Source organism: Salvelinus fontinalis, chromosome 23 (assembly GCF_029448725.1).
Source record: "Salvelinus fontinalis isolate EN_2023a chromosome 23, ASM2944872v1, whole genome shotgun sequence".
Classification (NCBI taxonomy): Eukaryota; Metazoa; Chordata; class Actinopteri; order Salmoniformes; family Salmonidae; genus Salvelinus; species Salvelinus fontinalis.
The window spans coordinates 6,924,270-6,949,671 of NC_074687.1; the positions used below are offsets into that span (position 1 = coordinate 6,924,270).

A 25,402-nucleotide genomic window follows, 5' to 3' on the forward strand; every position below is an offset into this window, starting at 1 on the left:
ACATCACATTGAATTGTTTTGTTGACATGACATGACGTGGAAACAATGTTGATTCCCGATAGTTGTTGCCCAGTGAGGTATGGCCTTGGCTCCCTGACAGTTCTCTCTAGTGTTGTTAGGGGTGTCTCCACATAAAGGTGTTAAAGTGCTCCTTGTCTTCACAGGAAACAGGAGAGCGGAGTGTGAGCCAAATAGAGCTTCTGTGCAGCCGCCTCTATAATAACATTAACACCCAACCAGGCTGAACTAGCCTGTGAAGCGCCCAATCAGCTCACAGAAGGCCACACCAGGCCAAATCACCCATGTTACTCATGAGTGTGTGTGTGTGTGCGTGTGCGTGAGCACGTGTTTGTTTCCTCTACATGTACGGCAGAAATTGATGTTTTAGATTCCAGCAGTGGATCCCGTCTTCTGCTGGCTCCAAGTGTCTTTCCAGACAATCATAGTACATTCATCCATAATTAGGGTATAATGACAGTATACTAACTCTACAGGTCAATCATACCCTATCACCTAGGAATAGAGACAGAACAATCCAATTTTACTGTCTATATACAGTGCCTTCGGAATGTATTCAGACCCTTTGACTTTTTACACATTTTGTTACGTTCCAGCCTTATTCTAAAATGGATGAAATAAAAACATTTCCTCAGCAATCTACACACAACAAAATAAAATAAAACAAAATAAAAAACAGATACCTTATTTACATAAGTATTCAGACCCTTTGCTATGAGACTCGAAATTGAGCTCAGGTGCATCCTGTTTCCAATGATCATCCTTGAGATGTTTCTACAATTGATTGGAGTCCACCTGTGGTAAATTAAATTGATTGTACATGATTTGGAAAGGCACACACCTGTCTATATAAGGTTCCACAGTTGACAGTGCATGTCAGAGCAAAAACCAAGCCATGACGTCAAAGGAATTGTCCGTAGAGCTCCGAGACAGGATTGTGTTGAGGCACAGATCTGGGGAAGGGTACCAAAACATTTCTGCAGCATTGAAGGTCATCAAGAACACAGTGGCCTCCATCATTCTAAAATGTAAGAAGTTTTTCCAGAAGGACAACCATCTCTGCAGCACTCCACCAATCAGGCCTTTACGGAAGAGTGGCCAGACAGAAGCCACTCCTCAGTAATAGGCACTCCTCAGTAAAAGGCACATGACAGCCCGCTTGGAGTTTGCCAAAAAGCCCCTAAAGACTCTCAGGCCATGAGGAACAAAATTCTCTGTTCCGATGAAACCAAGATTGAACTCTTTGGCCTGAATGCCAAGTGTCACATCTGGAGGCAACCTGACACCATCCCTACGATGAAGCATATTGGTGGCAGCATCATGCAGTGAGGATGTTTTCAGTGGCAGGGACTGGGAGACTAGTCAGGATCGAGGCAAAGATGAACAGAGCAAAGTACAGAGAGATCCTTGATGAAAACCTGCTGCAGAGAGCTCAGGACCTCAGACTGGGGCGAAGGGTCACCTTCCAACAGGACAATGACCCCAAGCACACAGCCAAGAAAACACAAGAGGTGCTTCAACAAAGTACTGAGTAAAGGGTCTGAATACTTATGTAAATGTGATATTTACATTTATTTATTTTTAATAAATTAGCAAACATTTCTAAAAACCTGTTTTTGCTTTGTCATTATGGGGTATTGTGTGTAGATTGAGTAAAAAAACTATTTCATCAATTTTAGAATAAGGCTGTAACCTAACAAAATGGGGGAAAAGTCAAGGGGAATGAATACTTTCCGAAGTCACTGTATATTTATAAACTAGGTTTGAGCCCTGAATGCTGATTGGCTGACAGCCGCGTTACAACAGACCATATAGCACGGGTATGACAAAACATAACTTTTTACTGCTCTAATTACATTGATAACCAGTTTATAACAGCAATAATGCACCTCTGGGGTTTGTGATATATAGCCAATATACCATGGCTAAGGGTTGTATCCTGGCACTCCGCGTTGCGTCGTCCCTAAGAACACCCCTTAGCCGTAAAATATTGGCCATATATTTAAATATCTTACTATATATATTTTACTGTATTTTATTTATTTTACTACAGTATATATTTTCCTAGATTACATCACACAGTAGATTCTTTAAAGAATACATTTTTAATCCTAACTCATGAGTCCTGTGAAGTTCTCAATTGCTCTTTATTTTAGAAAAATATTTATATATTACAATTCAGTTCAGTATAGTGTATGAGTACACTTAGTGAATTACCTTACTATACATTACAGCACACATACTGTGTAAATTATATGCATAGGTATTGATTGAATAAAACACAGGGACAGGCTGTATGAGTGCCTGTATTTAAAATATGGAGGAATGTTGTGTGTAAAGATGTTTTGGCAATGGACTACACATGAGATGATATTTAAGAAATAAATATATCTAAGAAATACTATTTACATCTGCTTGGCCCTGTTTGCGTCAGGCAGGCTAAATGACAAGATGTTACCTCTAATACCTCATGATCTATGCCAAAGGTCATATACTGTATCACATTTTTCCAACAGTCAGGTCAAGGCATTCAATATTAGGTGCACAAGAACAAACGACGCATTCATGAGAATAAACAGATACAGTTTGTGCAAAGAAAACTCCCAATAAATAAAGACATATCATTTTGGGGGGGGGGGGGGGGGGGGGGGGTCACAACTGTGGATAAGTGACGTAATAGAAGGTACAAGCACACATCCACACAGAGGTTCTCAAACACCTGTACTGTGTTAGTCTTATGACTCAGGTTTCTCAGGTCCAGAATCCTTCCAGCCACTGTTAACAGACAGGTTTGGGTTCTGATCCATAAAGGATTTGGAACCATTGAGGTCCAGAATGTCTCACTTCAGCTCCAGGTACTGGGGTAAGACATTATTCCAGAACTGTTGGGATTCTTGGGTACTTTTGGCCTGTTTTCCCCCTGTGGTCCTCTGTTTGGTACGGGCCGCTGGTTTGGGTTTCTCCCTCGGGGGATCTTCCATCCCTTTCCTGCTGGGGGGAGCTGCTTTAGGTGGTACGCTTTGTGAGCCTTTCTTTTTCCCTTTTGCAGATTTTATCTCTTCCGCCTCCTCTTCCTGTTCATCTTCTTCCTCCTCTTCCTCTCCCTCCTCTTCTTCTTCTTTACTATCTTTCCCTTCCTCTTCCTCTTCTATACTATCTTTCTCTTCCTCTCCCTCCTCTTCTTCCTCCTCCTCTTCTCCTTTTTTACTATCTTTCTCTTCCTCTCCCTCCTCCTCTTCTTCCTCCTCTTCTCCTTTTTTACTATCTTTCTCATCCTCTTCTTCCTCAACTTGTTCTTCTTTAATATATTTTTCTTCCTCCTCTTCTTCTTCTCCTTCCTCTTCACCTTCTTCCTCTCCGGTTTCCTCCACCTCCATCTCCCCTTTCTGTTCCCCTGCAGCTTTTTCTTCTAATTCACCATCAATTTCTTTATTTTCTTTCCCTTCTTTTTCATCTCCCTTCTCCTCCCCCTTTTCTCCACCCTCCTCTCCCTCTGTGTCTTTTCCATCTACTTCCTGTCTATCTTTTTCTTCTTCCTTCTCTTCCTCCTCTTGCTTCTCCCTTTCCTCTTCTTGTTTGTTCGCTTCCTCCTCTCTCTCTTCATCCACTTCTATTTCCTCTTTCTCATCTTCCTGTTTTTCACCATCTTCCTCTCCCTCATCATTTTCTTTCTCCTCTTCATTATTCTCTTCTCCTTCTTCCTGATCTTTATTTTCTTCCTCCTCTTCCCCTTCACCCTCTTCCTCCCCTTCCTCTCCTTCCTCTTTATCATCATCATCATCATCTTCTTCTTCCCCCTCTTCTTCTTCTCCCTCCTCTTCCTCACTTTTTTCATCTTCAAGTTCCTCCTCTCCACTAGCATCTTCCTCCTCTGCCTCATCATCCTCTCCTCCCTCCTCTTCGACTTCACCGTTCTCCTCTTCACCTTCATTTTCATCCTCTTCTTCCTCACCCTCAACTGCTTCCTCTTCCTCTTCTCCTACATTGCCCTCACCTTCTCCACTTTCTGCACCATTTTCCTCATTGTCATCCTCTTCTCCTTTCTCCTCCTCAATTACACTTGCCTCCTCCTCCTCTTCTTCACTTTCACAACCTTCCTTATCCTCTCCCTCTCCTTCCTCATCTGTTCCACTCTCTCCCTCTCCTTCCTCCTCTCCTGACTCAGCAGCTTTACTTTCTTCACTCTCTGCTTCTTCTGCTTGTTCATCTTCCTCCTCTTCTGCTGATCCCTCACTCTTGCTCTCAGCCTCACCTCCTGATTCATCACCACCCTCCTCCTTGTTTTCATCCCCACTCTCTTCATCACTGGACTCTTCCTCACTCTTATCCTCCTCTTCCCCCTCTCCACTTGTCCCAGAACCACTCTCTCCCTCCTCTCCTTCCCCATCACTGTCTTCACTTTTCTCCTCTCCTTTCTCCTCTAGGCTTGCCTCAGAATCACTCTCTTTGCTCTCCTCCCCCTCAGAATCACTCTCTTTGCTCTCCTCACCCTCTCCTGTCCCCTCAGAATAACTCTCTTTGCTCTCCTCACCCTCTCCTGTCCCCTCAGAATCACTCTCTTTGCTCTCCTCCCCCTCAGAATCACTCTCTTTGCTCTCCTCCCCCTCTCCTGTCCCCTCAGAATCACTCTCTTTGATCTCCTCCCCCTCTCCTGTCCCCTCAGAATCACTCTCTTTGCTCTCCTCCCCCTCAGAATCACTCTCTTTGCTCTCCTCCCCCCCAGAATCACTCTCTTTGCTCTCCTCCCCCTCAGAATCACTCTCTTTGCTCTCCTCCCCCTCTCCTGTCCCCTCAGAATCACTCTCTTTGCTCTCCTCCCCCTCTCCTGTCCCCTCAGAATCACTCTCTTTGCTCTCCTCCCCCTCAGAATCACTCTCTTTGCTCTCCTCCCCCTCTCCTGTCCCCTCAGAATCACTCTCTTTGATCTCCTCCCCCTCTCCTGTCCCCTCAGAATCACTCTCTTTGATCTCCTCCCCCTCAGAATCACTCTCTTTGATCTCCTCCCCCTCTCCTGTCCCCTCAGAATCACTCTCTTTGCTCTCCTCACCCTCTCCTGTCCCCTCAGAATCACTCTCTTTGCTCTCCTCACCCTTCGCGCCCTGGCTCTCTTCACTCTTCTCTTCTCTATCCTCCTCTCCTTCTCTGCTGGCCACAGAATCACTGTCTTCTGCTTCTCCCCCTTCGTTCTGTTCACTGCTCTCTTCCAGACCCTTACTACTCCTGTCATCCTCCTCCTCTTCTTCCAGACCCTTACTACTCCTGTCATCCTCCTCTCCCTGTCTCTTTGTGAAATCTTCATGTTCATCATCCTCAGCCTCTGACCTTTGACCTCTACTAGTGTTCTCATCGTCGTCAACGTCGGCTTGACCTCCCGACCTGTCACTAGCAGCCTCTGTGGTGTCTGGGTTCTTCTCAGAACTCCTGCTCCCTGCTTCCTGATCAGAATTCCCGAGAACACTGATGCGGATGGCGGTCCTGTTTCTTTGCGCTACTGCACTGGGATCTGATGTTGAAGAGGAGGAGGAGGAAGGCTGGGTGATGGCGCTCTGTTTGGTGAACCTCTCTACCTGGCTGGACCGCCGAGGAGGGATAGAAGTGGCTGTGTCACTCTCTGACTGAAACCCCCTCACACTTGTCACCGCCTCACTCAAGACCCCCATGGCTACGCCTGCCACCCCCACGGCTGGAAGGAGAGAGGCTGCATCGCTGAGAAATCCTCTCCAGCCAGGCTCCCCCTCCTGGGATTCACCAATGGTATCTTGCCCTGGGACCGCCACTCTACCTTTGACCTGTGAGACAGCCAGTGGCTCTCTAAGCTCAGACTTCGCTGACTTCTTATCCCAAGCATTTTGAGGCATTGCATCTGATAATGACAGTGATGCGGATGGTGATTTGGCCTTTGAGGTAGGTTCTACTAAGATTGGTTGGCTGGAAACCTCTGTTGGCTTGCTTTTCAGTTTCACCGGGGTTCCATTCAACTCAGTCAATTTTGCTTTAACCTCTTCAGGTTTAGGCACATTTTTTGTTTTGGTGGGTGCACTTTTTGTTTCTGTGACTTTGCCTTTGCCTTCATCTGCCACGTTGTTCCCCTCTGTTGTCCCTGACTCTTTGAGAGTAATAGACTCTCCACTCTTTTGTTCATTCACCTCTTTTTCCTTCCTTTGTCCCTTTATTGGAGTGTTTTTACCTTCAGATGGTTTGTTATTATCTACTACCTTCTTAGGAATCCTCTTTACATTCAAAGGAGTGCTTTCAGCCACAGTTTTAATTGGAATTGGCTCCTTTTCCACAGGTTTACCTTTAACTTTGACTGTAGAGGATTTGGCCTCTTGAATGTTACTTTTCACAGAGGTGGATTTTACCTCTAATTGTTTACCTTTAACTTTGACTGGAGTGGACTTGACCCCTTGAAGTGGTTTATTTTGAACTTCAATAGTTTTAGTATCTTCCTCTGCAATTTTTGATTTCTTGTCTTTGGACTCCAAACTTTTAGTTTTGATGGGAGTGCTGGTCGCCTCGGCCTCCTTACTTCTGATCTTTACAGGGCCTTTACCTTTCATCTCTGTACCTTTATTCACCTCAGACAGCTTGCTTTGACCATGCTTTGGAGTGCTGGGTTTAGACACAGATAACTTGCTTTGTTTCCTTGCAGATGTACTTAGCTTAGACCCTGCTTTACCTGTGATTTGAAGATTGCTCTCTAGTTTACTGGTTTTCACTTTAAGGCCAGCCTTTTCTGTTGTCAAAGTGATGTTCTCCTTGCCCCTGGCTGGGGTTTGGGGGGTCTGAGGGGTCTTTAGTGGTTTGGGACTCTTTGAGGGCATGGCCTCTGCCTTCAACAAACTCAGACTGGAACCTCTCTGGAGCTCGGTGGGAAGGGCTTTATGGGAAGGTAGCTCCTTCTTCCTGTTGGTCAGGGTTTGTTTAACCTCCCTCTCTGCCTCCTTCACAGCTCTCCAAAGAGCCTTACCCTTTTTATGCCCCTGGAGAGATGAGAAAGAGACAAGGAGACAGAGAGAGAGAGAGAGAGAGAGAGAGAGAGAGAGGAGGGTAACGTTTTGCAAAGAGAGAGAATATTCAGAGAGTAGAGGAAGAAAGAGAGAGGAGGGTAACATTTTGCAAAGAGAGAGAATATTCAGAGGGTAAGGAAGAAAGAGAGAAGGATTTGAAACATGAAGAGAATACAGTAAAGTGTAAAGCAGAATAAAGGAGCCAAATGTACAGTGAAATAAAGGAGAAAGGAAGACAGACATGTAGATGCCAGTCCTTCTTTCCTGTTCCTTATAGTAAATACACTAACATACCTTATCCTTCTGCTCTGTAGATGTAGTCCCAGTCTCATCGCCAGAATCTCCTCTCGATATTGATGCCTGCCTCAAAAAGAACGGGACACAAGTCTCACAACCAAACTCAACATCTCATTTAACTATGTTGAGATACGTTAATAACCTACATACAAGCTCTTACATGAAACAACTATAAAGGGTTACAACACAAAAGCTAGAACCTTCCTTCCATCAGGAATGTAAACAAGTGTGGGTAGTCAGCTTTCCTGCAGGCAAACATGAGCCTGTATAAGAACTGCATAACAGAATAAAAAGCAGAGGCTGGTAGGAAGAACTACGACACGTGACGATGAAATCCATCTATTTTTTCCCCCAATCCCTGCTGGAAATAAATTATAATCCAAGTTAATGAGAGGGTATTGAGGGTGTTATGCAAAAGCAAACCGATTCGCTCATTGCCACGGCAACCTTTATTAGAAGCCTTTCCATTCAGTCAATTAACACATCCACCTTCATCATCGGGTGCCAAACTCCTCACGTATTACACCTCAGAGACTCTCTATGGAATGGATGAAACACGTATGCACGTACAGTATACACACAGTCTCATAGCACACAAGACACCCTAGTGGTTCTGTGTATAGAATGAACTAAAGTGCATGGGAGAGGCAGCACAGCAAAAATAAATGCCTGGTCTTCCCAGCATTGGTCTTCCCAGCATCATGTGTTTTTCTAGCTGCTCTCTCTCCTCCATGTCGGTTGTTCACACTGCTGGGTTTCACTGTGTGCTACAACAAGAGTAGGCCGATGAAGACCACGATGAAGATGTTGAAAACGTTGTGCATGTATCAGTAATAGCAGTGTTAGGATGTGTGTAGCTAAATACTCTTCTCCTCCGAACACAGGAAACTCCCTCACAGCCTCCCTCAGCAGGAGTCATGGAAAGATGGGCGTGAAGTGTGTCGACATCCCAGTCACGTCAACACTACGGATTAGCTATGAGCCAGGAGGAGCTGTGTGTGTATGTGTGTATAATTACGTGTGTGTATGTTGATGAGAAGAATGGCGGCAGGGACAGCGATTAAGCTCAAACCCATTTGTTTATTGGCATCACTAGCACTGAAGCTGCAAAAGGAGACATGTTTTCTTGGAAAAGCAAATGAGCAGGAGACAGACGGAGAGACAGATGATGAGACAGACGGAGGGACAGACGCATAGACAGACGGAGAGACAGATGGAGAGACAGACGCAGAGACAGATGGAGAGACAGACGCAGAGACAGACGGAGAGAGACAGATGGATAGACAGATGAGAGAGACAGATGGAGACAGACACAGAGACAAATGGAGAGAGACAGATGGAGAGACAGACGCAGACAGATGGAAAGAGACAGATGGAGAGACAGATGGAGAGACAGATGGAGAGACAGATGGAGAGACAGATGGAGAGAAACAGATGGAGAGACAGATGCAGAGACAGACGGAGAGAGACAGACGGAGAAACAGATGGAGAGACAGATGGAGACAGACAGAGAGACAGATGGAGACAGACAGAGAGACAGATGGAGACAGACAGAGAGAGACAGACGGAGAGACAGACGGAGAGACAGACGGAGAGACAGATGCAGAGAAACAGACGCAGAGAGACAGCCTCAGAGAGACAGACTCAGAGAGACAAACTCAGAGAGACAAACTCAGAGAGACAGACTCAGAGAGACAGACTCAGAGAGACAGACTCAGAGAGACAGACTCTGAGAGACAGACTCAGAGAGAGATGCAGAGAGACAGACGCAGAGAGACAGACGCAGAGAGAGACGCAGAGAGAGACAGACTCAGAGAGAGATGCAGAGAGACAGACGCAGAGAGACAGACGCAGAGAGAGACGCAGAGAGAGACAGACGCAGAGAGAGACGCAGAGAGAGACAGACGCAGAGAGAGACAGACGCAGAGAGAGACAGACGCAGAGACAGATGTAGAGAGAGACAGACGCAGAGACAGATGTAGAGAGAGACAGACGCAGAGACAGATGTAGAGAGAGACAGACGCAGAGAGACAGACGCAGAGAGAGACGGAAACAGACGCAGAGACAGATGGAAAGACAGACGACTGCGTGGTTGAGCACGACTCCAACACCATATTAAGTTTGCTGACGACAACGGTGGTAGACCTGATCACTGACAACGATGAGACAGCCTATAGGGAGGAGGTCAGAGACCTGGCAGTGTGGTGCCAGGACAACAACCTCTCCCTCAACAAGGCAAGACAAAGGAGATGATCGTGGACTACAGGAAAAGGATGGCCAAACACACCCCCATTCACATCGACGGGGCTGCAGTGGAGCAGGTTTAGAGTCCACATCACCAACCTAACATGGTCCAAACATACCAAGAAAGTAGTGAAGAGGGCACGACAACACCTCTTCCCCCTCAGGAGACTGAAAATATTTGGCATGGGTCCCCAGATCCTCAACATTTCTACAGCTGCACCATCGAGAGCCTCCTGACCGGTTGCATCACCACCTGATATGGCAACTAGTGATGCTCCGATATGTCATTTTGGCCGATACCGATTTCCAATATTTTCTTTCCCAAAAAACCCTAATACCGATAACCGATATTTACATTTTTGCTGCCTTTTAAGCATTCTAGTATAGTTAAATAGTTAACACACACACGTGGACACAGCGGTCTAAGGCATTTCAGTGCAAGAGGAGTCACTACAGTCCCTGGTTCGATTCCAGGCTGTATCACATCCGGCCGTGATTGGGAGTCCCATAGGGCGGCGCACAATTGGCCGGGTTTGGCCGGGGTAGGCCGTAAATGTAAATAAGAACAAATTCTTAACTGACTTGCCAAGCTAAATAAAGGTTACACACACACACACACACCACACTGACCAAAAAGGTATTTTGTTGGCATTTATCAGTAAAACAGTCAAAACCTATTTCTTTCAGTTACTTGCTGTGCCGTTTCGTTGTTCATTTGTTCAGTCGTTTCATTCTCAACCAGGATTTCATCATACATGTCAAGCAGTAAAGTTTCAGCTGTCTGTCCGTGGCCTCGGTGCGCACTGTCACTGTGTCCGTTTCCATTTTGTCTAGCTGTGTCTGTAACATTTTACGTAAACCCTGTTTCTTGTCTGCATCGAAGTAGCAGTCCTTGTACATAGCATCGAGCACGGTGGCGACACAGTAAAGAGAGAATGCCACCGAATCGTTTGTTCACAGCCTGTCGGCGGTTTTGTTGAGCAGGTGTTTCAATGCCATGACAGAGGGTATCAAGTTTGCTGCAGACGCAGTTGATGAGCTTATTTCTCGAGTCAGTTGTTCGAATGGAGCTAGGAGTGTATTCATGATTCCAAGTTTCAAATATGTTCTCAAATGCCATTGAAATGGCAGCAGCAGTATGACAACCATCATATTCATGAGCATGCAATATGACTTTCCTCAGTACGAAATCCTTGACTATCCACTGTCTTGCTCACTCTCAGCATACTCATTGGGCTGATATCGCTGGTCCAAATGTCAGTTGTGAAGTTAACAGCAGTGACGCTATTACTGTGTAACTCCGGTAGGGCAACATCTGAAAAATAGCTCACTTGGTAGTGTGTACCGGTGTTGGTGAAAGCCAACATCACCGATGACAGAGAACGGTTGATTGTCAAGGGCAAAGAATTTCGCCTTAGAGTTGTCTCGCTGAAATGTTATGCTTGACTTGTTGAACGCTCGATCCACACAGCTAGGAATGCTGTGTTGCACGTGTAGTGCAACATTTTACGTGGCGTCATTATGTCATGTACAGTTGAAGTAGGAAGTTTAAATAAACTTAGGTGGGAGTCATTAAAACTCGTTTCTCAACCACTCCACAAATTTCTCATTTACAAACTATAGTTTTGGCAAGTCGGTTAGGACATCTACTTTGTGCATGACACAAGTAATTTTTCCAACAATTGTTTACAGACAGATTATTTCACTTATCTGTATCACAATTCCAGTGGGTCAGAAGTTTACATACACTAAGTTGACTGTGCCTTTAAACAGCTTGGAAAATTCCAGAAAATGTCATGGCTTTAGAAGCTTCTGATAGGCTAATTGACATAATTTAACCTGTCTAGGATCAGCGTGGCGCTAGCGGCACACCCCCCCCCCCCCCCCACTGAAAAACCAGTGCCGCGAAATTCAAAAAAAATATTTTTTTAAAATATTTAACTTTCACACATTAAAGTCCAATACAGCTAATGAAAGACACAGATCTTGTGAATCCAGTCAACATTTCCGATTTTTAAAATGTTTTACAGGGAAGACACAATATGTAAAGATGTACATCTATTACCTAAAAACACATTAGCATAATCCACCATCTTTTATTTGTCCACCAACACCAGTAGCCATCACCAATTCGGCTAAACTAAGATATTTATAGCCCCTAACCAACAAAAAAACTCATTAGATGACAGTCTGATAACATATTTATGGTATGGGATAGGTTTTGTTAGAAAAAAGTGCATATTTCAGGTAGATGGCATAGTTTACAATTGCACCCACCATCACAAATGGACTAGAATAATTACAATGAGCAACGTGTTTACCTAACTACTAATCATCAAACATTTCGTAAAAATACACAGCATACACGAATCGAAAGACACAGATCCTGTGAATACAGACAATATTTCAGATTTTCTAAGTGTCTTACAGCGAAAACACAATAAATCGTTATATTAGCATAGCACATAGCACATAGCAGCCCAGCATTGATTCTAGCCAAAGTGGGCGATAACGTCAACATCGCCAAAAATATATTAATTTTTTCACTAACCTTCTCAGAATTCTTCAGATGACACTCCTGTAACATCATATTACACAATCCATATAGAGTTTGATCGAAAATGTTTATATTTAGCCACCAAAATCATGGTTAGACAATGTGAAATGTAGCTCAGCTGGTCAGAAAATGTCCTTGCGCCACTTAGACAGTGATCTACTCTTTTACATAAATACTCATAAACGTGACTAAAAAATATAGGGTGGACAGGGATTGATAGACAATTTACTTCTTAATACAATTGCGTTATTACATTTTTTAATTTATCCTTACTTTTCAATACAGTTTGCGCCAAGCGAAGCTACGTCAAAAAACATGGCGTCCTAAGCCACTAAAATGTTTCGACAGAAACACGATTTATCATAATAAAAATGTCCTACCTTGAGCTGTTCTTCCATCAGTATCTTGGGCAAAGGATCCTTTCTTGGGAGAAATCGTCTTTTGGTGGAAAGCTGTCCTCTTGCCATGTGGAAATGTCAACTGCGTTCGGGATGAACTGAAAAGCGTGCCCAACTTTTCACATCGTTGCAAAAATAAATGTCCCAAAATCGCACTAAACGGATATAAATTGCTATAAAACGCTTTAAATTAACTACCTTATGATGTTTTTAACTCCTATAACGAGTGAAAAGATGACCGGAGAAATATAACAGGCTAAACTAACGCTTGGAACAGGAGCGGGTCGGTGTCCAGCACGCGCGTTACGCAGCTCCAAAAGAATGACTAGCTTCAGGGTTTTTTCATTTGTAGGGCCTGTGAACGAGCAATCGACCCCGTTGGAATCGTCATCACGTAAAGGCATCCAGGGGAAGACGTAAGAAGTGTCCGTATAGTCATAGCAACGACAGTGCCCTTTTAAATGACTTCAGAAGAGTGGCCAACATTTCTCAAATCTGACTCCATGTCAGGGAAATTGCTGTAGAATGGGCTCTGTTCCACTTAGAGACAAAATTTCAACTCCTATAGAAACTATAGACTGTTTTCTATCCAATAATAATAATAATATGCATATTGTACGATCAAGGATTTTGTGGGAAGCCGTTTAAAAAATTAGCCAAATTAGCATAAGTAGTCTAAACAGCGCCCCCATCCCCAACAGGTTAAGTCAAATGGAGGTGTACCTGTGAATGTATTTCAAGACCTACCTTCAAACTCAGTTCCTCTTTGCTTGACATCATGGGAAAATCAAAAGAAATCAGCCAAGACCTCATAAAAAAAATTGTAGACCTCCACGAGTCTGGTTCAACCTTGGGAGCAATTTCCAAACGCCTGAAGGTGCCACGTTCATCTGTACAAACAATAGTACGCAAGTATAAACACCATGGGACTACGCAGCCGTCATACCGCTCAGGAAGGAGACGTGTTTTTTCTCCTAGAGATGAACGTACTTTGGTGCGAAAAGTGCAAATCAATCCCAGAACAACAGCAAAGGACCATGTGAAGATTCTGGAGGAAACAGGTACAAAAGTATCTATATCCATAGTAAAACGAGTCTTATATTGACATAACCTGAAAGGCTGCTCAGCAAGGAAGAAGCCACTGCTCTAAAACCGCCATTAAAAAAGCCAGACTGGCCTCCCGGGTGACGCAGTGGTCTAGGGCACTGCATTGCAGTGCTAGCTGCGCCACCAGAGTCTCTGGGTTCGCGCCCAGGCTCTGTCGCAGCCGGCCGCGACCGGGAGGTCCGTGGGGCGACGCACAATTGGCCTAACGTCGTCCGGGTTAGGGAGGGTTTGGCCGGTAGGGATATCCTTGTCTCATCGCACTCCAGCGACTCCTGTGGCGGGCCGGGCGCAGTGCGCGCTAACCAAGGGGGCCAGGTGCACGGTGTTTCCTCCGACACATTGGTGAGGCTGGCTTCCGGGTTGGAGGCGCGCTGTGTTAAGAAGCAGTGCGGCTTGGTTGGGTTGTGCTTCGGAGGACGCATGGCTTTCGACCTTCGTCTCTCCCGAGCCCGTACGGGAGTTGTAGCGATGAGACAAGATAGTAATTACTAGCGATTGGATACCACGAAAATTGGGGAGAAAACGGGGTAAAATTAGAAAATAAATTTAAAAAAAAGCCGGACTACGTCTGCAACTGCACAAGGGGACAAAGAACTGTTTGGCCATAATGACCATCGTTATGTTTGGAGGAAAAAGGGGGATGCTTGCAAGCTGAAGAACACCATCCCAACCATGAAGCACGGGGGTGGCAGCATCATGTTGTGGGGGTGCTTTGCTACAGGAGGTCTCGTGCACTTTACAAAATAGATGGCATCACGTGGAAGGAAAACTATGTGGATATATTGAAGCAACATCTCAAGACATCAGTCAGGAAGTTAAAGCTTGGTCGCAAATGGGTCTTCCAAATGGACAATGACCCCAAGCATACTTCCAAAGTTGTGGCAAAATGGCTTAAGGGCAACAGGGTCAAGGTATTGGAGTGGCCATCACAAAGCCCTGACCTCAATCCCATAGAAAATGTGTGGGCAGAACTGAAAAAGTGTGTGCGAGCAAGGAGGCCTACAAACCTGACTCAGATACACCAGCTCTGTCAGGAGGAGTGGGCCAAAATTCACCCAACTTATTGTGGGAAGCTTGTGGAAGGCTACCCAAAACGTGTGACCCAAGTTAAACAATTTAAAAGCAATGCTACTAAATACTAATTGAGTGCATGTAAACTTCTGACCCACTAGGAATGTGATGAAAGAAATAAAAGCTGAAATAAATCATTCTCTCTACTATTAGTCTGACATTTCACATTCTTAAAATAAAGTGGTGATCCTAACTGACCTCAGACAGGGAATATTTACTAGGATTAAATGTCAGGAATTGTGAAAAACTAAGTTTAAATGTATTTGACTAAGGTGGATGTAAACTTCCGACTTCAACTGTACCTACGTTATATAGGTATGCACGTCAGCTTTGACATCGGTTTCGCACATCGGCGTTAAACTAGACATCGGGCAGATACCGATGTTGCCATTTTTAGCTAATATCGGCCGATATGGATATATTTACCGATATATCGTGCATCCCTAATGGCAACTGCTCTACATCCAACCGTAAGGCGCTACAGAGGGTAGTGTGTACAGCCCAGTACATCACTGGGGCCAAGCTTCCTGCCATCCAGGACCTATATACTACGCTGCGTCAGAGGAGGGCCCAAAAAATTGTCAAAGACTCCAGTCACCCTAGTCATAGACTGTTCTCTCTGCTATCGCACGGCAAGCGGTACCGGAGAGCCAAGTCTAGGTCCAAAAGGCTCCGTAACAGCTTCTACCCCCAAGCTATATGACTGCTGAACAATTTATCAAATGGCCACCTGGACTATTTACATTGACACCCCCACCCTTTGTTTAAACACTGCTGCTACTGTAGGAGTAAGTGACATATGTAGGTAGATATCACACTATTAAACAATAGATAGGAGTATACTAGAAAATAGTATAAGAAGGCAGATGTGAGTGCATTTGCCATTCTGGTAAATACAGGAAACCAAAGATTAGCAGATGGCCAAAGTCATACGTGCTTTGAAGTGCATGTATGGAAAAAGCTTTGACACACTAGATTTATAGTCTACCCATTCTACTACGTATGTGTCAGACATCTAGGCGCCTAAAAGCAATTGGATACCCTAAGCATGGGGGGGGAACAGAACAAAGAGTGCATTGATTTAGTGGTGAAGGGAAGGGAAAAAGAGTTTGTTGACACACTAAGATAGAGAGTCTGACCACTATTATAATTTAACTGAAAGCAGATGATGGGCGTTAGTATGTGTGAACAAGCAGGAAGCCTGAACTAAAAAGAAAATGATGTTGAAGAATTAGGGGAAGTATGTTTATTTGCATATGGGGTGGACTCATATGCTATTTGGGTATAAAGAGCGAACCAGTGCTCTGGGTGTGTGTGTGTTCAGCGGGACATTCGAGATGGTTATACAATTGTAAATAAAAGCATGTTTTGATTTCACAAGTTCTGATAAAGCGTTATATTTCTGAGATGATTTTCCACGACAGATTTGGCGAGCTGAGCCAGGAGGGACAGGGACTGAGGAATGGCGATCAGGGCTGGAGATAGTTTCTTTGGACAATCTTGCAAACACTATGGCCACAACTATAAAAAGATAAGCTTGTTCTTACATAGTTGAAATGTTTGTATGGATTGCTTCAGAGATCCTGTCTCAGCGAGAGGGGCGCCATGTAAGTCTCTCTTTCAAATTTCCTAAAAAGAAACCAGTAAAAACGAAAGAACTTTTGAATTCAAATAAATTTGCATGTATGTGTAATTTGGGGAATTGTATTAAATATAAATGCATGCGCATGTATAGAGAATGAGTGAATAGGCGATGTGAACTCATGGCTACCGCCCCAGAACGGGGGACTGAACGGATGAATATTTAGAAGGCAGGAAAAACGTTAGCCCGAATGTGCGGCGTTCAACTGCAAAAGTAGCTTATAAATATTAGGTTGTAGGAAAAACGTTTGCCCGATTGTGCGGCGTTCAACTGCAAAAGTAGTTTATATGGTCAAAACATAAATCAGTAGTTAAATAAATATTTCATGGTTAACGCTCTGAAAGGAGGACTGTACGGATGAATATTTAGAACGTTTGCCCGATTGTGCGGCGTTCAAATGCAAAAGAAATCTTGCGAATAAAAAACCGCTCTGTCTAGCTAACAGGGTTTTGTAATTCAGTAGGTCACGCCACAATACTACTTTAATAAGAGAAGTAAAGATTAGTAAGAAATGAGTAGATCTGTGTAGAGATAGAACATTAGGAAGGAAGATTAGGAAAATAGTGTGTGTGTGTCTGTGACCAACTGCTGGTAGGAAGAGGCATGCGCAAGCCTCTCTGACAGTTAACAGGGTAATTTGAGAAGGAGAGTGCAGTTAACTGCTATTAGGCAGATGGAATGAAATTAAGGAACATTGAAGTAAAATAAGTTATAATCAAGGATAAAAACACTGATGTGATAAAGTAATAAGCGACCATAGTAGAATACTAAAAAAGGTGTTAAAATAAATAACCATAAAGATAATAAAAGAGGTTTAAACCAAATAGTGTGTAACAAAACAGAAAGTAGAATCGTCGATAAATTGAAATTGTACTATAAAGTTAAAAACGAATCTAGGTTAGTTAAGATAAATAGTGATAAATAGTGAAATTCAGGACAGATTAAGGATTCACGAACGGTGTAACAAAGGAAGAGGAAAAAAACAGGCCGTCGATCACTCTGTACCCAAAGAGACTGCGGTCTAAAAATAGCCTGAAGGACAGAGACCAGAATATGAGAGGTTTGTTTCACTAAAACCGTGAATCGGGAATTAAACAGTAAAATGGGATAAAAGACAATGAAATAATAAGGATATAGAGAAGAGGTAAGAAAGTATAGACAAAATAAATTAATAAAGGTAAAAGTAAGACGTTAGATAGAGATCTTAACGGAGTGGGCAGTGGACCGGTGTGACTCAGTTGGTAGAGCATGGTGCGTACAACGCCAAGGTTGAGGGTTCAATTCCCACGGGGGACCAGGATGAATATGTATGAACTTTCTAATTTGTAAGTTGATCTGGATAAGAGCATTTGCTAAATGACTTAAATGTAATGTAAATGTAATCATAAAATTGATTAGAACTATAAAATGAATAAATAATGATATCTGTAAAGGGAAAAACACAGTGATATTTGAAGTACTGTACTAGAATAAGACATTAAGTCATCTGTAGTATTCAGAAATAATGTCTGTACTATATAGAGCATGCTTTGATAAGAGAAATTAAGTGATGTGACAAATGAATTTTTAATTGGAAAGGGGATTAGCTCTACCTTGGAAAAATAGTAAATAAAAGGTGTATAATACATGGGAGTATTTAGGAAAAATAAATAAATAATTAGTGGCATGACAACAAAATGACTGTTTCCATAGAATAGGGAGAGAAGGACACTATTACCTGATAAACAGGATAAATAGGACAAGGGAATTAAACAGTCACATGGGACCAAAATGTGAAGCTCGATTTGCAGGCGTTCTGATGTCAACATTCTATCATCAGAAAATACATTGCGATGGGGTTGTGTGTGTGGTTCCTCTAGTCCTCGCAGACGTGCGGGTGATTGGCAGAACTATTGACAAGATCTAAGAACCAATAAGAAAATAGCTCTCTGTTCTGGATATAGGTATATCGGGTATGGGAAAATTAGTGTAATGTGACATTAGAACTTGCGGTAGTAGGAAATGCCGCTATACAAGAGTTTATATCCTTGTTAAAATAACAAACAACTAATTGGTTTGAGGTTAGTGAGAATGGAATTTTTTACTTGGCGGTGTATAGTCTCTGAGCGAACAATGAGTGTTTCATAGAGATTACAGTTTATATGTGGTCAAGAAGAAGTATTAGATCACGTTTGACTTGACATCTAGTAGAGTAACGATGGAATTTTAATTGTTAGACATTCTATACCACAATTCTCTGGAACTGTTAAAGACGCTTTAGAATAAAATCTATGGATAAGTAAAATTATTGGTTTGCTGACTAAAAGGTAACGTTGTGAATATTAACGATATGTACACTTTCTTTTCCAGAAAGAATAAGGAAAAAAAGGGTTTTTTAATCTTCTCTGGTCAACAATGTCATTGGAGACTGCATTACTGTGGAAAGCAGTTAATTAAAGTCAGCCGCTTTAAAAATAAAAATATCTGGATAAGGCTAAAACATGGAGTTCTGGATGAGTGAGTCCAGTCCCTTTGCGATTATTGGCTTATGGTTCACTAGTAAGTACACCATGTACTGGGAATGAATATGCATTAGTAGATTTATTGGAAGGGTTTTTTCCAATTCAGTTTCAAATTGGGTATGCAAAAGGATGGACATGTTTTTGAAAAATGTATTTAAGTTGTTCCTAAAGAAAGGGGGAGTGGAAACATATTAATGGTGTCAAAATGCCCTGAATCCTAGGAATTTCCTGTGAAAGACTGATCACCTTTTACTAGAAATTGTTGGAACAGGTGGGAGTTACTTATAAAATGTTTAAGACACCAGACTCTATTCAAACTGTATAATTACTTTGAAAATCTATTATGTCCCTGAGAAAATTATGAAGAGTTGTACCCTTAAATTGAATAGGTTATTCGAATAGGTTTATTTAAATTTTTATTTTGATATAACATGGGTTCATAGGTAAAACTATCAGTTCCTTGGGGTTATGGTCTTTGGGTAAATACACAAATGTGTTTTGTTCATTATGCATATAAAAAGTGTTGAAAGTTATTCCAAAGGGTTTATTGGAGTGTGGGTTTCTGTAAGGGTTTTGTTGATAAATACATCATCTGTAATTCATCTGAGAGAACACTGGTGGAATAAGGGAGTTATCATAGAAGGGGACGTTAGAATGCTTTAAGGCATGGGAGAGAATATCACTACAAGTGGGTGTGGAGATCAAACCCACCCTAACCGACTGAACAGTGAGGGACAACTGTGTCTGATGACCTGTGAACTGTATCTAAAAAAAGACATGCTGAAATGACATTATATTTGTTGGGAGAATAATGACTTAAAGTTATTGGGGTACTGATTTTTTTATTATCAGGCCACTCATGAGAGAAAAACTGAGACTAAAGGGATATTGTACAATAGATAATACTGGTATTTAAAGTGTTTAGTATAAATGTTAATTATTAAAGGAACGTTGTGTATTGAATAGATAAGGTCAAATTTGGGTTAAAGTAAACACTAAGGACTGTTATCCTGAATATTGGATTGGAAAAAGTATTTAAAAAAGAACTGTATAGTTATTTGAATATAGAACTGTTTAACGTTAATAGGCTTAGGGAAGCTCTGGAAACTAATCCTGAGACAAGGAGGTTGACAAAACTTACAGAATTTTAGATAAAGGTTTATTTATTTTTTATTTTTTTGTTTTATAATGTCATTGGAATTGGAATGATAAAATCTAATGTTTAATTGAATAAAAAGATAGTCTGTTGTGCGATGATACGCAAGAATGAAGAAGAAAGAGACCAATAATAACATGGGCATAGAATGAAACAGATGGACGTTTTCTCCAGGTTTAATTACATTAAGAATAGTGGAAATTTATTGCAAATGTGTAATTATTATAAAAAAAAAATATCTTTTTCTCGTTTGGTCAATTTATTTTTGTTTTGAGGAACATAAGGTTGTGTATATGTTCCTGAGGAGGGACTGATACTGATATAAATGATATATAAATTGACTTAAGGATGTTTTAAGTATGTATCAAACAATGGCTGTTATGGGTTAGGGGACTCATAAATGAAGGTAATGGTAGTGAAGGGGTGTTATTTCTAGAAACTATGTATAATAATAGAGATAATTCACAGAAAAGGAAAGACAGCTGGCTGTGTAAAATATAGGGACAATTCTAAAGTAAATAGAACAATTCACATATCTAAAGATATGGTAAAAAGAATAAGTGGTGGCATTTTGAACACTAGAGCAAAAGTTTAAGAAACTTATTACTTAGTTTTGATAGGATTGGATATTAATCCAACTGGAAGACATTTGACTGATTACATGTTATTGTACAGCAGTTGATGTAGGGAACATCATTTGACTATCATTGAATATTTCTGTGGCAGGAGGCCAGGTATTTGAGGCAGAATGGTTACATAGGGCTGTTATTAAAAATTAAGATTTAGTGATCTTGCTAATGTTGTCAGGAAATAACCCATGTGTTAGTGTGTATGTCCTCAGGAAAAAACAGCCAGAAATGGAAGGGTTTGGGCTGCATTCTGGAGACTGAGTGTACATCAAGATACACCAGGCTGGTGGTATACTTCTTACAGCACTACAGTGGTAAAGTTCTTCATGTCTCTCTTTGGTGGGTACATAAGTCTCACGAGAAGTGAGGTCCAGCTGAATAATGGGTGAGCTTGAAAACACCATGACAGAGGACGTGGAATCAGAGAGAGAGAGAGACTAGATTCCACTATAGACATACTGGGTTGAGTTTGGAGGCTACTTGTTTTATTTTTAATACATCATGTGAAAGAGAATGGATGATAGGATATTATACTCTAAACAAACATGTTAAAGGGATTGATATGAAAGCATATACAGTGTTGAATTAATTCAAGAAGAGATAATGTTAATTGTAGGTTATGCACATGATTATCAGTTGAAATGGAGCAGATGGGAAACTAAGTAAAAAATGACATGATTTGGGAACACCTCTCAGAACCTGGGGCCGAAAGGGGAAGACTGGGTGGAAGCATGAGGAAGCTTTTTAGGGCTTTTATTTTTGTGGAGTCCAGCAGAAAAGTATCCTGGAGGCATAGAGTCAGGTAAAGAGAGAGTGGGAATTGTCATGGTCTCAGATTTCAGTTTGCATGAATATATTTATGCATAACACATAACATTGTCAATGCTGTTATGTTTTGTCTGTTGTTTTCCAAGTCTTATGTTTAGGAAACCAGAAGGAGAGGGGTTCACCAGCTTCAGCTGGAATGTCTGTTTGTTGTGTGATGAGTGATGGAAGTAAGAGGATGTATGGTGCAATCATAGAACAGAGGCCATAAGTCTCTAAGTATGAATGCTTCACAGAAAGTAGGCAGAAACCTGAACCAGGATGAGAGGTTCTGCGTCTGATGATCCAAGGGGACCAGAAGGACCTCTCCCAGTGATACCAGGAGATCTAGTCCACGTTGGAGGGATCCGGAGGAAGTGGGATCAACCGAGGAGAGATGGACCCTATGAGGTGGCCAAAGCAACAAGAACGGCCGTCCAAGTGAAAAGAAGCCAGACGTGGTACCATCTGAACCACTGCAGCTGAGTTCCAACAGAGAGAAGGATACAACCACATAGAGATGAGGACACAGAGGATGCTGATTCACCAGGAGGGAGCCTGGAGGGAGCAGGAGCAGCGGAAACGATTGAGACGCCAGGGAGGAGCCAAGAAAACAGCAAATCAAGTGAAAGCCAAAATATGACACGTGCACCGACTAATGCACCCAGAAGAGGAGGAGAGGCCTCACAAGGAACAGAATGAGAACATTTCTTCCCTAAAATTGAAACTCTTCCAGATGGAAGTTAAGTCCGGCCTGAGGAGGGAGCCTCAGGTGAAGAAAGAGGAGGAAAAGTCCCGCAAGCTGAAGAAAATGGGGATTACCCCACAATTGACTTTTAAACTTTTGAATGGCCTCCTTTACAGACAATTGATGTTAGAACAACAAAAGAATAATGACATTGACATAACAGAAGTAACAGTGAATGCTAGTATAGAAACAACAGACTAATGCACAATCAAGATGTATGGTGGGAGCAGGAAGAGAAGAATGGAATCAGCCGAACAATCCAAAAAGACTGACAAGGTTAGAATCTATGTTCCACCTCAATTTATAACAGAAGCAGGAGAACTGAAGTCTATCTCAATCATAAGGATCAAACCCTTATCGGAGATTGCGCTCTGTGGATGGACACATCACCAAACAAAGGGAGAAGTCGTTTGGGACCCGAAAGGATGTGACCTGACATTAATCAAAGAAAAAGACGAGTAGGTGCTCATCATGAACAAGATTGAACCAGGGGAAGGTGAAGACCTACCCCAGCACCTGAACAGGAAGAACCAGTGACAACAACAAGGGTGGCGGCTGCTGTGACGACCACAGTAGCTACCACTAGATGACATCGACTGCCCTTACCAAGCAGACCACTGTACCCACAAAGCAACCTGAGACATCAGTCAGGAGAGTTTTGTACTGATATTTGAAACTCTCTGATAAACTCTAATGATCTACCTCAAGATAAGAACATTGAAAAAGCAACAGAATTAGATATATCAGAATCAGAACCACTCAAGGACACCACATGAGAAGAAGTAGTGAAGAAGGAGTGATAAGAATGGGCTAAGTATATGGCAAACAGACACAGAATGGACAATTGTATTTTGTGAAGAAAATCACCTTTGTCTGATCTTTTAATAGTTTCTGAACCAGCATCATTTAAAACCTGTGTAAGTTGGAAAAATGACTATTGTACCAATAGAAAGTATTCTATTCCCTTGTGTGACATAAAATGTAGGATTGGTCTGGGTAAGGACTAGGGGTAAAACTATGTTGAATGAGACCATGATGGGAGACAATGATTGTGTTGCCTATAATATTAGAACTGAATTAAATGTACCTCAATTAGACAGAGGTACCGTGGTTAAAGGAAAATATTAATGTTTTTACAGACACCACACTGAAGGAATTGATGTAGGAAACACCACTGTAGAATGTGATACTATTTGGGTGTTAGAGAATGCGGGAGTTCGTAAAAGTAATGATAAAGGGTTGATTATGAATAGAAAAGGGTTGTGTAGTTACATAACTCAGGTTGCGCCATCTCTTACTATGTTGAAAAATCAAGACAGAGGTATTGCTGATAGTTTCTGGATGTGTGGAAAAAAACTAACTGTTGAATGTATTGCCTGATGGATGGATTGGTCCTTGTGCCTTAGAGCAATTAAATAGGGTACTATTATTGAATCACTCCATGATGACTATGTTAAACCTAGAGTTAAAATGGCTTATGATAAGGATCCTGAGGTATACCTTAATGCAATTGGACTGCTTAGAGGTCTACCTAGGGATTTCAAGGCCAGAGATGAGGTTAAATCAGGATTTGAATCTATATTTTTGTGGATAACACCAAATATGAACTTAGAATGGATTAATTATATATGCTATAATCAACAGGGATTCATTAACTATACTTAATTGGCTCTTAGTGGAGAAGGGTGGAGTTTGTGTCATGTTTGGGGATGACTGTTGCACCTTTATTCACAATATTGCTATGGCCAAACTCAAAGGATTACGAGCAGAAGTAAAGGCTAATGCTGATGTAAATGTAATGAAAATGTTTAGACTCTCATGTATGAGTTTGGTTGGATCTAGCGTTAAGAAAGTGGGGAGCCATGTTTGCTAGGATGACCATCATGTTGGGAGGAGGGTTGTTGGCTTTGGGTATTGCATTTTGTTGTGTTATACCCCTGGTAAAGTCAATTGTGGTTCAGACAACAGTTAAATAGATGTCTGTAAGGAGAGATGACCCTCCTGTGGTGATTGATCCTGTACCGAGTAGCCCAGGCAAGTATACTAATAAGTATGGAAAGCCTTGTAATGCGGTCGGTGGACCTTTGGACTGCCCCTTTGGGAATCCAAACTGTCTATATAGAGTAGTTCCTGGAGGTGGTTATGCTTGCCATGATTTTCGTAAGGATGGTCTACCTGTATATGCTGTATTCCCAAATTCATGTCTGCAAGGAGGATCATGTTGAAATGCTTAAATTTAGAATGATGTTGTGTCAATTTTCTTTTGTAACTGCATGTAGGTCTTTGATTTTCTCATATTCAATTTCTTATTATATTCATTGTATTATTTCTATTTTTTATAATGTTTCTGATTGGATCTTTTACTCCTATTTCACATTGGAGATGTTTGGTACAAGTGATTTGTAAGCTTTATTTTGATAATGTTTTAGTCAATTGTTGGTATTGATATCTACTCTCTATATGTCATTTTTAGTATGGTTTTTGAGGTTATTTACCCTCAAGAGGAGGGATTATGTAGGAGTAAGTGACATATGTAGGTAGATATCACACTATTAAACAATAGATAGGAGTATACTAGAAAATAGTATAAGAAGGCAGATGTGAGTGCATTTGCCATTCTGGTAAATACAGGAAACCAAAGATTAGCAGATGGCCAAAGTCATACGTGCTTTGAAGTGCATGTATGGAAAAAGCTTTGACACACTAGATTTATAGTCTACCCATTCTACTACGTATGTGTCAGACATCTAGGCGCCTAAAAGCAATTGGATACCCTAAGCATGGGGGGGGAACAGAACAAAGAGTGCATTGATTTAGTGGTGAAGGGAAGGGAAAAAGAGTTTGTTGACACACTAAGATAGAGAGTCTGACCACTATTATAATTTAACTGAAAGCAGATGATGGGCGTTAGTATGTGTGAACAAGCAGGAAGCCTGAACTAAAAAGAAAATGATGTTGAAGAATTAGGGGAAGTATGTTTATTTGCATATGAGGTGGACTCATAAGCTATTTGGGTATAAAGAGCGAACCAGTGCTCTGGGTGTGTGTGTGTTCAGCGGGACATTCGAGATGGTTATACAATTGTAAATAAAAGCATGTTTTGATTTCACAAGTTCTGATAAAGTGTTATATTTCTGAGATGATTTTCCACGACACTACTCGCTGTTTATTGTCTATGCATAGTCACTTTACCCCTACCTACATGTACACATTACCTCTA

General features: G+C 41.9%; 1 protein-coding gene across 4 annotated transcripts in view; it reads right to left on the reverse strand.

The window, feature by feature from the left end:
- Positions 1 to 2,655: 2,655 nt before the first annotated feature.
- The window catches only part of LOC129820788 (uncharacterized protein DDB_G0290685-like), a 37,512-nt gene continuing 14,765 nt past the window's right edge, over positions 2,656 to 25,402 (reverse strand). For all 4 annotated transcript variants that reach the window (XM_055877755.1, XM_055877754.1, XM_055877753.1 and 1 more), the window contains 2 exons: positions 7,323 to 7,388; positions 2,656 to 7,001 (listed from right to left, as the gene is read on the reverse strand). In XM_055877755.1, the coding sequence (XP_055733730.1) occupies positions 2,859 to 7,001; positions 7,323 to 7,388 (4,209 nt within the window). In that variant the 3' untranslated portion in view covers positions 2,656 to 2,858. The remainder of the gene's footprint in view (positions 7,002 to 7,322; positions 7,389 to 25,402) is intronic.